The following is a 13,180-nucleotide window of genomic DNA, read 5'->3' on the forward strand; positions in this document are numbered from 1 at the left end:
TTCATAAGCACAAAAAATTTATTCTGAATAAATCACTTTACAATTACTGAAAAAAGATGTTCATTACTTAGCTATGTACTTAACAAATCAAATTACCCAAACAAAATAAACATGGCAATACAAAAATGTTAAGAATTTACAAAGCTGTACAAAATAACTTAAAATTTAAAAATTAGACTGATACAGTCTATAAGATCTCTTCAAGAGAGCTGTCCAATTACAGATCTACAGAGTTTTCTTCAGAAGGTCAAAGAAAGGATGCTTTAAGGCTTCTTTGAGAGTAATTCTTTTGGCTGGATCATACTCCAACATTTTCTGAATGAGGTCAAAGAGACACTCATGTTCAACATCCTGAGAAAGCATAAATTCCTGGAAGAAGAAAAAGAAAATCAACAGCCTTTTCCACTACCATTTACTATACTGTGTAACAGTAAACCACATATATATAACCACCATAAAAACAGAAAAGAGGCCAGGCATGGTCACTCACACCTATAATCCCAGCACTCTGGGAGGCCAAGGCAGGCGGATCACTTGAGGGCAGGAGTTCAAGACCAGCCTGGCTAACATAGTAAAACCCTGTCTTTACTATTAAAAAAAAAAAAAAAAAAAAAAAAAGCATGGTGGCGTGTTATCTGTAATCCCAGCTACTTGGGAAGCTGAGACTCGCTTGGGCCTGGGATGCAGAGGTTGCAATGAGCTGGGCCAAGATCGTGCCACTCTACTCCAGCCTGGGCAACGAAGCAAGGCTCTGTCTCAAAAGACAAACAGAAGAAACTCAAAAGTTTTGACTATTTGAGCAATGTCTCAAAGGCTTACCTTCAGAGGTTTGCAGCGCCTTGAAACATATCTGCCAGCAGAACTGTGTTCATCCCAGTCTAATCGATCATGGTGAAAATATTTACGTTTCCTAAAAATAAGTCAATATCCATTCATGTTTATAACACTGAAAACTTAAAACAGCTAGCAAAGGTTATCAATCACTATGCTTTCCCAGATCACTTTTCTAGAGACTTAAATGGCAGCCATGGGATAAAAACGTTAGCTGCTTTGCACCAAGGTAATCTACTATTTAACCAATAAAAATATTAGTCTGACTTCATTATTTATAAAGTTCTAATCAGCTCCTGAGACTTGGTAGAGTGAAAATTTTTTTAAAAATTAAGTTCTAATCAGAAGATGTGATCAAATGATACTAAAGATGTCACTAACTCTTAAAACGTACCTGGTTTTCTGTATCATATGTTTTGGTAGAGGTCCAAGAATCCTTTCCATCATTGCTAAGTGCTCCTTACTATCGTGTGTCTAGAAATAAAATAAAAACAAACTTGAGGAAGATGACCACCAAAACAGACATAGTTAAAAGCTGACAGCAAAAAACTAACATTAATGCTTGCAGAACAAACTTGCCAATGATTTCCTACATGGACACGGATAATTGCTTATATACTTAAAGCTGTTTTAAATAAAACAATTATGAAAGAAATATGAATTAGTTTCATTTTATGATTATCTACAATTAATAGTCTATAATGGGAGAAGCAGCTATCTAAATGTGTACGTATACTTTATTTCTTCATATAAACAGGCACTTTTCTTGTGCAAAGCAAGGTTGAATACATCATTGTCACTTACTGGAAATACGGTAAACCCAAGATAGTATTCAATAAGAATGCATCCTATACTCCAGACATCACATGGTTGGGACCACCCTAGGGCTGCAAAGCAAAGCAAAATGTAAGGGAAAAAAATCCTCAATATTTGTTAAAGAAATTAAAATGTTAAGAGTAATACTTTTTTTTTCCTTTTAGACAGTCTCCTCTATCACCCAGGCTGGAGAGCAGTGGTGTGATCTTGGCTTAATGCAAGCTCTGCCTCCTGGGTTCATGCCATTCTCCTGCCTCAGCCTCCCAAGTAGCTGGGACTACAGGTGCCCACCACTGCGCCTGGCTAATTTTTTGTGTTTTTAGTAGAGACGGGGTTTCACCGTGGTCTCGATCTCCGGACCCCATGATCCGCCCTTACAGGCATGAGCCACTGCGCCCGGTCAACAGTAATACTTTTTTAAAAAAGCATATGTAATGTAGGCTGGGCACAAGTGGCTCACGCCTGTAATCCCAGTGCTTTGGGAGGCCAAGATGGGAGAACTGCTTGAGCTCAGGAGTTCAAGACCAGCCTGGGCAACCTAGTGAGATCTCATCTCTATTAAAATATATACATATAATGAATTGGCTGGGCACGGTGGCTCACGCCTGTAATCCCAACCTTTTGGAAGGCCGAGGCGGGTGAAGCACGAGGTCAGGAGATTGAAATCATCCTGGCTAACATGGTGAAATCCCGCCTCTACTAAAAACACAAAAACAAAATTAGCCGGGCGTGGTGGCAGGTGCCTGTAGTCCCAGCTACTCAGGAGGCTGAGGTGGGAGAATGGCATGAACCCAGGAGGCAGAGCTTGCAGTGAGCCAAGATCGCACCACTGCACTCCAGCCTGGGTGACAGAGCGAGACTCTGTCTCCAAAAAGACAAGAGACTCTGTCTCCAAAACAACAACAACAACAACAACAAATTTATATATATACACACACACACATATATATGCAATGTGATGTTTGAGCTGGATGATACTAAAACAATAACTTAATCCAAGGTTAAATACAATATATATGGCCGGGCACAGTGGCTCATGCCTGTAATCCCAGCACTTTGCGGGGCCAAAGCCGGCAGACTGCTCTAGGTCAGCAGTTTGAGACCAGCCTGGCCAATGTGGTGAAACCCCATCTCTACCAAAAATAAGAAAATTAGCTGGGCGTGGTGGTGGGTGCCTATAATCCCAGCAACTCAGGAGGCTGAGGCAGGAGAATTGCTTGAACCCAGGAGACAGAAGTTGCAGTGAGCCAAGATCGCACCACTGTACTCCAGCCTGGGCGACAGAGCAAGTCTCCATCTAAAAAACAAATAAATGATAAAAATAAATAAAATACATAGTGTTACATACAGTCTGGAATATAATAGGCATTGAACAATTCTCTGAGATGGAGTCTCGCTCTGTTGCCCAGGCTGGAGTGCAGTGGCACGATCTTGGCTCACTGCAACCTCTGCCTCCTGGGTGTTCAAGCAATCCTCCTGCCTCAGCCTCCTGAGTAGCTGGAACTACTGATGCGTACAACCACACCCAGCACATTTTTTTGTAGAGATGGGGTTTCATCGTGTTAGCCAGGATGGTCTCGATCTCCTGACCTCGTGATGTGCCTGCCTCGGCCTCCCAAAGTGCTCGGAATTACGGATGTGAGCCACTGCGCCCCACTCGGCTATTAACTATTACATTAAAAAACCCTACCACATAACTACAAATGTGAAAACAATTTGGCCGGGCGCGGTGGCTCAAGCCTGTAATCCTAGTACTTTGGGAGGCCGAGACGGGCGGATCACGAGGTCAGGAGATCGAGACCATCCTGGCTAACACGGTGAAACCCCCTCTCTACTAAAAATACAAAAAATTAGCCGGGCGAGGTGGCGGGCGCCTGTAGTCCCAGCTACACGGGAGGCTGAGGCAGGAGAATGGCGTAAACCCGGGAGGCGGAGCTTGCAGTGAGCTGAGATCCGGCCACTGCACTCCAGCCCGGGCGACAGAGCGAGACTCCGTCTCAACAAAAAAAAAAAAAAAAAAAAAAAAAAAAAGAAAGAAAACAATTCCAGAAAGGTTAAGCCACTTGCTCAAATTCCCAGAACTAATTATCTGGTACAATTGAGAGCTTAAAATCCTTAATGCACTTCATGATACTTATCCCTTAAAGAAAAAATGATAAAGCCCCACAAGTAACACCTAAAACTGCAAAAAAATTTTAACTCTCAATAAGGAAATACCAAGGTTCTCAAAGGACAATTAATACTCACCTAAAATAACTTCAGGTGCTCTATAATGTCTTGTAGATACCAATGTACTGTGATGTTCATCATCGTATGTTGCACTTCCAAAGTCTACAACTTTAATATCTGGATTTATTAAGGTGCGTTCATCACGTTTCTGAAAATCATATATTATGGTTAAGAAGGCATAAGCTGGCCGGGCGCGGTGGCTCACGCCTGTAATCCCAGCACTTTGGGAGGCCGAGGCGGGCGGATCACAAGGTCAGGAGATCGAGACCACGGTGAAACCCCGTCTCTACTAAAAATATAAAAAATTAGCCGGGCGCGGTTGCGGGCACCTGTAGTCCCAGCTACTCGGGAGGCTGAGGCAGGAGAATGGCGTGAACCCGGGAGGCGGAGCTTGCAGTGAGCCGAGATCGCGCCACTGCACTCCAGCCTGGGCTGGGCGACAGAGCGAGACTCCGTCTCAAAAAAAAAAAAAAAAAAAAAAAAAAAAAAAAAAGAAGGCATAAGCTATTAAGGTATAAAATATTCACTTTATGAATACTTTGGAAGACTTACTATTTTGGGATTATATGCCTCTGTGTAGTCAGACTGCACAAATAAGATGTTTTCAGGCTTTAAGTCTGTGTGAGTCAACTTATTACTGTGCAAAACTGAGAATAAAGAGAAAGTTGCTGTAATCAGAAAACATCAAACCAAACCACAAAACCCCACAATAGGCCAGGTGCAGTGGCTCACACCTGTAATCCCAGCACTTTGGAAGGCCGAGGCACGTGGATCACTTGAGGTCAGGAGTTCGAGACCACCCAGACCATTACAGTGAAACCCTGTCTCTACTAAAATTACAAAAATTGGCCGAGCATGGTGGCGTAGTCCCAGCTACTCGGAACGCTGTGGTAGGAGAATCACTTGAACCAGGGAGGCAGTTTCCAGTGAGTGAAGACTGCGCCACTGCACTTCAGCCTGGGCAGCAAAGTGAGACTCCGTCTCAAAACAAAAAAAACCAACAAAAAACCTCTGATTCCTTTCCCATATGCCCAAAGAAGAATGGTCAACAACATTCCAGTCTGCTAGAAAATCACCAGTAACTAAAACTCATTACCTCTTATGAAGCTTTCTTTTATGATATACCACGCCTTAATTTTTAGCCAGCATTTGAAGTTACTATTTTTATGCACCAGAAAAATCTAAATTATAGTCTGAACACAGTATATTGTTATATGATACATATCCTACTTATTGAATCAAATGTACACCACTGATCAACAGCCTGTGATCAAATCTCTTCATACCTACTCTTCCTCCCTCCTTTATTTTTAATCAAATAAAAATTGTACATACGTAGGATGTACATTTTGATATATTTTGTGGAATGGATAAAACTAGCAAATTAACAAAGATACACCAAGAACTTACAATTCACAGACTTGCATATCTGATATGCCATCTTTCTGATATGATCCAGTCGAAATGGTAGAAAACCATTTTCTTTAATGAAGTCGTAAGTACTAAGTCCCAGTAGTTCAAAAACAATGCAAATGTGACCATGATGCTCAAACCATTCCAACATCTGGACACAGCGGCTATAAACACAAGAAAAATAGCTAAGTATAGTTGCTCCTAATTTAAATATACCTGACACCACTCCCCAAGTTCTAATCTGATACTTACAAAGTACTGTTGGGATCTGTTGTATTCAAGTGTTCCAGAACTTGTATTTCTGAGCGAGCAGCTTCACAGTATCTATCCACATTTTTAACTATTTTTACTGCTACATGTCTACCTCCCCTGTTAGAAAGATGCATGCAAATTTCAGAATGACAGACATGATGCTCAATTCCAGTTATCACTGACTTCAAACTGTACTACTACTCTGACCCACTGTATTTTTTTTTTAATTTATGGTTTAGTGTTCAGTTCTGATTATATTACATGCTGAATGACACAAATTTCTTTCCTCAAACCACCACTCACATGAGTTATTTTTTGGTATTTCAGCTAAACAACTTCTTCCTAGGTACCTGTCACTGTCAAACATTATCTCAAATGTTCTTTTAGTCCAGGTTGCCAGAAGAGTTAGGATACAGTGGGGACAAAGTAAAGAGCTCTAGGGCCAGGTGCAGTGGCTCACGCCTATAATCCCAGCACCTTGGGAAGCCGAAGGTAGCGAATCAGTTGAGGTCAGAAGTTTGAGACCAGCCTGGCCAACATGGTGGAACCCTGTCTCTACCAAAAACACGAAAATTAGCCAGGCATGGTGGTGTGTGCCTGTAATCCCAGTTTCTTGGGAGGCTGAGGCAGGAGAATCACTTGAACCCAGAAGGTGGAGGTTGCAGTGAGCCAAGATCGCACCATTGCACCCCAACCTGGATGACAGACCAACACTCCATCTCAGGGAAAAGAAACAAAAACAAAAACAAAAAAAGAACTCTAGCTCTCATGTCCTTACCAATCAATAGTAGGAAGCCTCCTCAAAACTGCTTTGCCATTCAGGAAGAGGAATAACAACAACAAACAGGGAACTTAAAAAAAAAAAAAAAGGCAACGGAAAAAATTCTCTACCATCTTAAGAAATTTCATGGCTGGAGCCGGGCACTCATGCCTGTAATCCCAGCACTTTGGGAGGCTGAGGTGGGCAGATCACCTGAGGTCAGGAGATCGAGACCAGCCTGGCGAACATAGTCAAACTCTGTCTCTACTAAAACAAAAAATAGCTAGGCAGGGTGGCATGTGTCTGTAGTTCCACCTACTCAGGAGGCTGAGGTAGGGGAACCACCTGAACCCAGGAGGCAGAGGGTGCAGTGAGCTGAGATTGTGCCACTGCACTCCATCCACCCTGGGTGACAGAGCAAGACTCCCTCTTGAGAGAAAAAAAAACAAAAAAAATTCAATCAGTAGTTTGATAAACATACATAATTAAACTTGGGACACTAAGTTATCTCTGGCTGTTACCAGAATGAATTATGGCAGTTTCTAAATATATAGATTCCTAGGTAACTACCCTGAAAAGGTCTGGGGGTAGGCAAACCTCTCAAAAAACCAAGGCTGAGAACCACTAATATGGCGGGGGAAAAAAGTGTGGCCTAACAACAGTGTCTAGTAGGACAACAAAAAAATACTTTCAAAATAATATAAAGTGTGTTCTCAGCCTAAAATTAGAAACTATACATAGTATTAGTAGCTGTTTAAAACATATGAAGGGATAAGTACCTCTAACTGGAAGTTTCTTATATCCAAGTAAAAAAGGATATAAAGATACGTATCTAACTCACAGACCATTTTCTAAAGCTAAATCAAATTACCCATATTGCCAACTTCCCTAAATGTAATCCCAACATGGGAAACTTACGCTTTATGATCGATGCACTCCACAACTTTTCCAAAAGCTCCTTCACCTAAAGTATCAACAATTTCATCTAAAAGAGAGAAATAAATCTCAGTCATATCAAGAAGTGGAAACAATGTACTTATCACAATAAATGCTATCAATGTAGATTATTCTAGTTGATGCTACAAATTTCCTTATCACTAGATATTTATTTTATTGGTCAACACCAGCAAAAAACATATTAGGTCTAATTTCATTAATTTGATTACTGTTCTGGAAGTTCTGTATAACAAACATTACATTTCTAAAGAAAGCAAAAATACAATCCCCCCCACCAAAAGAAATGGAAAAATAAAACAAAAAAAAAAAAAGAGAGAAAGAAAAAAAGATTTCCAAATCCCTGAAAGCTTAATCTATATATAGATTATGTTATCTGAAAAGTTAATAAGTGTTGAAAAATATTCTATACATCTTGCACTTAGTACGTCTCCACTCTGACAGATCAGGTGACCCTCCTCATCATCCTCTACACTCCTGGTTCTTTTCCTTCGGTGACTCTTCTGGAAACGTCAAGTGGGCGGCACCAAGATCATCCAGCCAATCAATATACCCGAGTGAATTCAGGGCAGAATACGAAATTCATTCAGCGGGGAGATATTCAGGCATTCAGATACACGCCAGGCCACAAACGGTTGGCAGGAGCAATTTCAAATTCAGTCCCCAGAAATTCACAGGGCACATAGTTTATGTTAACAGGAGAAAAACATGGCAAGGAACAGATTTTCAGATAAGATACTCAAAGTGGCAAGGCAACAAAACATAATACAATTGTTTTTCTTAAAAAAAAAAAATGCTTAGTTGTAGCATTCACTGAAACATAATTTTTTAGTTTCTAGTGTTCTAATTTAATGTTGCAAAATTGTAGGATGTAATATTTACTTGTCAAAGTAGACGGTGGCCAAATTAAGATTTCCTAGCTAATCTAAGAAAACAAATATTATAACAGTAAATAAAATTAAAGTGCTAATTTTGGGGAAAAAAAGATTTGGCATGTAAGAATAACACTACGGCATTTTTAATGTCATCTGAACTGATCTCCAAATTAACATATAACCCGTAACAGTTCAAATCTGCTTTGGTTTGCTTAGTGAAAGAAGGGTTAGAAAACATGCCTTGTTAGAACAAAGAAGCATACCTAATCCTAAATTATACAAAAATAAAATGCCTGTTCTACTCTTGTGATAAGGTTTCAATATATCAAAACTAATCAGATTTCTTGAAGTACCATAAAAAACCTTTTAGAATATTTTGTAATCATTTTCAACTAATCTAAATTAAATCAATTAATTCCCACCATTTCACTGGAATATCAATTAAGAGCCAACCAATAACTAAATTATAGAGCTAAATGTGTACTGTACTTCCAGAATTTCCTATCCAATGAACAAACACAGAAAAAATCGTGTAGGTTAAAACTGAGATGATTTCATCTTAAAACTTTCTCAAATAATCAAACACAAAAATTTAAGTTTCCCTGTTCCACATGGGATATAAAATTTCCAAAATGTTTTAAAAACGTTCATACCCCATGTGAACGACGATGTGAAGTACTGTGGTGAATCCTGTGTTTGCTTTTATAACTACTTCTTCCACTTCTACCAGAAGACTTGCTACTATGGTTCTGATACCGGCTTTCATGGTCTCTATGGCGATGTCCAGGTTCACATTCTTGATTGTAGTCATTTCTGTACTCATCAATGTAGCGTCGACTATGATAATCTTTCTCATTTATACACCTGCTTTCCAAATAATGGCTAGAGAAATAAAAATTATTTTCAATGTTTTATGCTAAGACCAAATATCCTCACACTCTCAACACAGCACAGCACTTAAGACTCCCCCACAACCACCTTAATTTTACAAACATTACAAACCATCTCTCATTAGAAACACAAAGGAATGGTAGTAATCAAGTACTTATTTTAAGTGATACTAGTTTTGTCTAATAATTTATTTTTATATTCAGATATTTTAAGTATCCTCCTTACCTATCACACATTTTAGAGTGAGTGTATTTGCAGCGCTTGTTCTCCCGGGCACTGCTATGTGATCTCTTCCTTCTTTTATGACTGCTGCTGCTCCTCCATTTTCCATAATCCCAATCCTTGTCATCCCAATCAGGACAGTAAGTTCTCTTTGAGTGTCTCATCTACATTAAAGGCAAGTTTTTCCTAGTTAAATTGTATCCCACACTGAGCTGTTTAAAATTCGTATTTACAAAGGTCCCCTCGTGACCTCGTTTTAAAATCAAAATTTAAGAATCATTGTCACCCAATCTGAAATCACTGATAAATCCAATGATTGTGTTGTCCCATATTCTGCAATTTGATCTGCAGTTTGAACTTTATTCACAGGCACTCTGCATTAGCCATATCATGCCCAGATTTATTGGAAGAATGTAAAAAAAGTGAAAAAAGCAGAGGGAGGAATCACAATTTACTAATTTTGGTAAATTTTACCCCTGCCCTACCAGTAGCACAAATGTACTATAGAAGTCCACACGTCATTCTCCCCTTTTAAACGTGTACCAGAAACTAGTCTCCAACTCAAATGCAATCATAAATGTTCCTCACCAACACGGCATTACTGATTACTGCAAACACAATCAGAATTGTATCTGAGTTGCTGACAGAATCATCACACAGAATCATCATTATAGAGTATTTCTGTACACGAATAAATGAAACTACCAAGGACTTCAATTACACACGAAGGCAACGATGGCATCAGAATATAACAACAAAACACCATCTTTCCAGTACCACTCCCAATCACATACGACATAATTTATCCTAAACGCAATGTTAACACAATCAATTTGGGAATGGTAAGAACCACCTTCTTTTCAGAAATCCTTCGAACAAAATCGAAAATCTCTAACCTAACAACTTGAAAAAGACATTATATAGAAATTCATCAACTGCCGTTCTTTCTTCCAAGTGGAACCCCTCTGCGTCTTTGGCTACAATTCTTTTTTTTTTTTTTTTTTAAAGCCTGTCAAATTTAGCTGTAGGGGTTGTATACTAATTTTTGTGACACTAGTAACTACTAAGTTATAATAACCCATTACCATTGGACCAGCCTGAGTACAATTTCTAAAGCCCTCCGGGTCGGGGGCCGTGGCTTATGCCTGTAACCCCAGCACTTTGGGAGGCTGAAGAAGGATGATTGCTTGAGCCCAGGAATTCGAGGTCAGCCAGAGCAACATAGCGAGACCCTGACTCTACAAAAAATAAAAAATTAACCGGGGGGTGGTAGCGCGCGCCTGTAGTCCCAACTACTCAGGAGGCTGAGGTGGGAAGATCACCTGAGCCCGGATTTCAAGGCTGCAGTGAGCCCTCATTGCGCCACTTGCACTCCGGCCTGGGCGACAGGGGCGAGACCTTCTCCCCCCTCCCCCCCAAAAAAGGGAGGCGGGGCGCGGTGGCTCACCCCTGTAATCCCAGCACTTTGGGAGGCCGAGGCGGATGGATCACCTGAGGTCAAGAGTTTGAGGCCAGTCTAATACGATGAAACTCCGTCTCTACTAAAAATACAAACATTAGGCGGACGTGGTGGCGCGGGCCTGCAATCCCAGATACTCGAGAGGCTGAGGCAGCAGGAGAATCGCTTGAACCCGCGAGGCGGAGGCTGCAGTGACCCGAGATCGCGCCACTACACTCTAGCCTGCGCGACAGAGAGACACTCCAAGAAACAAAAGCTCCAACTGCTAACCCAAGAGTACGCTGAAACGCCATCGCATAAAATGCTCGGTCACCAGACTTTTGTCACAACGCTCCTTCAAATACACCCCGGCATTTCTCTTTCCTTAGGTTCCCAAGTCTCGTTTTTGTTAACACCACTGAGGACAAAGCCACTCGCGACGTTTACGCCGACCCTTTAACCACTAGACATTAACTGTAACCCCCTACGGGTTCCGTCTCTTCCTCCACTTGCTCCAGACGACATTTCCCCACAGCTGCGTGCTTCAAGCACATTCCGGAACCCCAGCAAACCCCACCCCCAACAGGGAGCCTCGCCTTTCCGGCCACAGTGCCAAGGCCGGCCTCCGCCCAGCCGCCATCTTACAGCTCGGCCGAGGCGGCCCACAACATGGCGCCCACCCGACCCTCCCACGTCAGGCGGCGCCGCTCCCTCAGCGGAGGGCGAACACCCCAAGAGGGCGGCCGGCCTAGCAAACACGGTAACTACTCCCGCAGGCCGGATCCGGCGGCGACGGGCTCGGCCGCACAGGAAAGAGGGGCGCGCCGCCATTATGCAGCCTGGGAGTGAAGGGAGCAGGCAGTCATCGCGCCAGGGACGGCGGGCAGCAAACAAGCGGGAAGTGGTGGCATCGCCAGGCGCCCGCGAGGCTCACAGGAACGGCCCTGTCACCTAGTCCGCTCCCTCCTGCGTCTTACCGTCCTGGACAAAGACTCCAAGTCGAAGGAGACAAAGCTTGTAACGCAATCACGGGAATCACCCAGCTGACTGCGACGAGCACCGACAACAAAATGGAGCTGACAGCTGCTGCGTCGGGACTCGCCTCGAAAACACTGATGACGCAACGAGCGCGTCTCCGCCGCGGGGCGGGGCATGCACGGGGCGAGCAGGCGGAAGGGGCGTGCGTCCGGAGCGTTGGCGGACGCGTGACCACTGTGGGCGCAGGCGCCGGGGCGGGAGCCAGAGGAGGGTGATGAAAGGAAGTTGTAGATGCTTGCTGTGTTGTCTCTAATCTCTCGATACCGAGAAAACATTGCAGTTTTGGGGGAGAGTGTCGTCCCCACTCACTGAAAATTGTTTTTGAACGCTAGAACAAGGAACAACTTGTGAACAAGGAAAAGTGAGGGACTCAGGATACACAATAGCACGTACCCTGATTGCGACCACTAAAACAATTACTTTAAAAATAATACTTCACGGCGCGATGTGTCTGGCGCATAACCCTAGCACTTTGGGAGGCCGAGGAGAGCGGATCGCTTGAGCCCAGGATTTCGAGACCAGCCTGGGCAGCATAGGGAGACCCCTGTCTCTAAAAAATAAGTAAATGTTATACCACTAGCGTCAGATGGCTTCAGATTACTAATGGGATCAGTGAACGTGTCAGCTCAGTGTGAGCCAACAGAAATCAATGTTCTGCACCTTGATCCTCATGGTGCCTGCATTAGGCCGACCGTGGGTAGCCAGCGTACCTCCCTATGATGCTTTTATGGCTGTAACTGAGTACACATTCTAAGAATAAAACTCCTTGATAAGTTTTTGAAGGGAAGGCCAGCGTTAAAGAAACAGAGTGGCGGCTCTACAGCAAATGCAGGCTTTATGTCCAGCCTAAGATCTACAGAAGTGGGGGACCAGCCTAGTGCCGGTGCCCACCAGTGGGATACTTTTAGGTAAGGGCGGGAGGGGCCTGGGCCATATCGCTTACTGGCTTGCTGCCCTGCAGGATGTTAAGATGTTCCCATAACGAGGCGGTTCTGGCCCTTGTTCCCGCGGAATGTGGTGGTGGTGGGTTTTTTTGTTTTGTTTTTTGTTTTTGTTTTGAGATGGAGCCTTGCTCTGTCACCCAGGCTGGAGTGCAGTGGTGCGATCTCCGCTCACGGCAACCTCCGCCTCCTGAGTTCAAGCGATTCTCCTGTCTCAGCTTCCCCGGTAGCTGGGACTGCAGGCGCGCGCCACCACGACCCGCTAATTTTTGTATTTTTAGTAGAGACGGAGTTTTGCCATGTTGGCCAGGCTGGTCTGGAATCCCTGACCTCAGGTGACCCACCCGCCTCGGCCTCCCAAAGTGCTGGGATTACAGGGGTGAGCCACCATGCCCCTGCAGGAATGCGGTGTTCTTCGCACTTTCTCACAGCAGAATATGACAGAGGTGTTTCTTTAGTGGTGCGTTTGTCCGTTTTGTGGTCAGGTGGTTGGGCAGGATGTTTCTCACAGCCCGAACCC

The 13,180-nt window shown here is 43.1% G+C and overlaps 1 protein-coding gene across 2 annotated transcripts; it reads right to left on the minus strand.

The window, feature by feature from the left end:
• Window positions 1-11,804, minus strand: LOC105468117 (CDC like kinase 1). Of its 2 annotated transcripts, XM_011718128.3 has the most exons (13): window positions 11,659-11,804; window positions 9,247-9,407; window positions 8,784-9,012; window positions 7,668-7,758; window positions 7,220-7,286; window positions 5,542-5,658; window positions 5,287-5,453; window positions 4,429-4,523; window positions 3,895-4,024; window positions 1,636-1,718; window positions 1,226-1,305; window positions 820-910; window positions 1-369 (listed from the first exon to the last, which is right to left on the minus strand). In XM_011718128.3, the coding sequence occupies exons 2-13, from the start codon at window positions 9,405-9,407 to the stop codon at window positions 226-228; spliced, it is 1,455 nt and encodes a 484-aa protein (XP_011716430.1). In that variant the 5' UTR covers window positions 11,659-11,804; the 3' UTR covers window positions 1-225. The 2 variants fall into 2 exon arrangements, with proteins under 2 accessions (XP_011716430.1, XP_011716431.1); XM_011718129.3 differs by lacking the exon at window positions 7,668-7,758 and having other exon boundaries at window positions 11,659-11,785.
• Window positions 11,805-13,180: the final 1,376 nt, after the last annotated feature.

This window comes from Macaca nemestrina, chromosome 11 (assembly GCF_043159975.1).
Source record: "Macaca nemestrina isolate mMacNem1 chromosome 11, mMacNem.hap1, whole genome shotgun sequence".
NCBI lineage: Eukaryota > Metazoa > Chordata > Mammalia > Primates > Cercopithecidae > Macaca > Macaca nemestrina.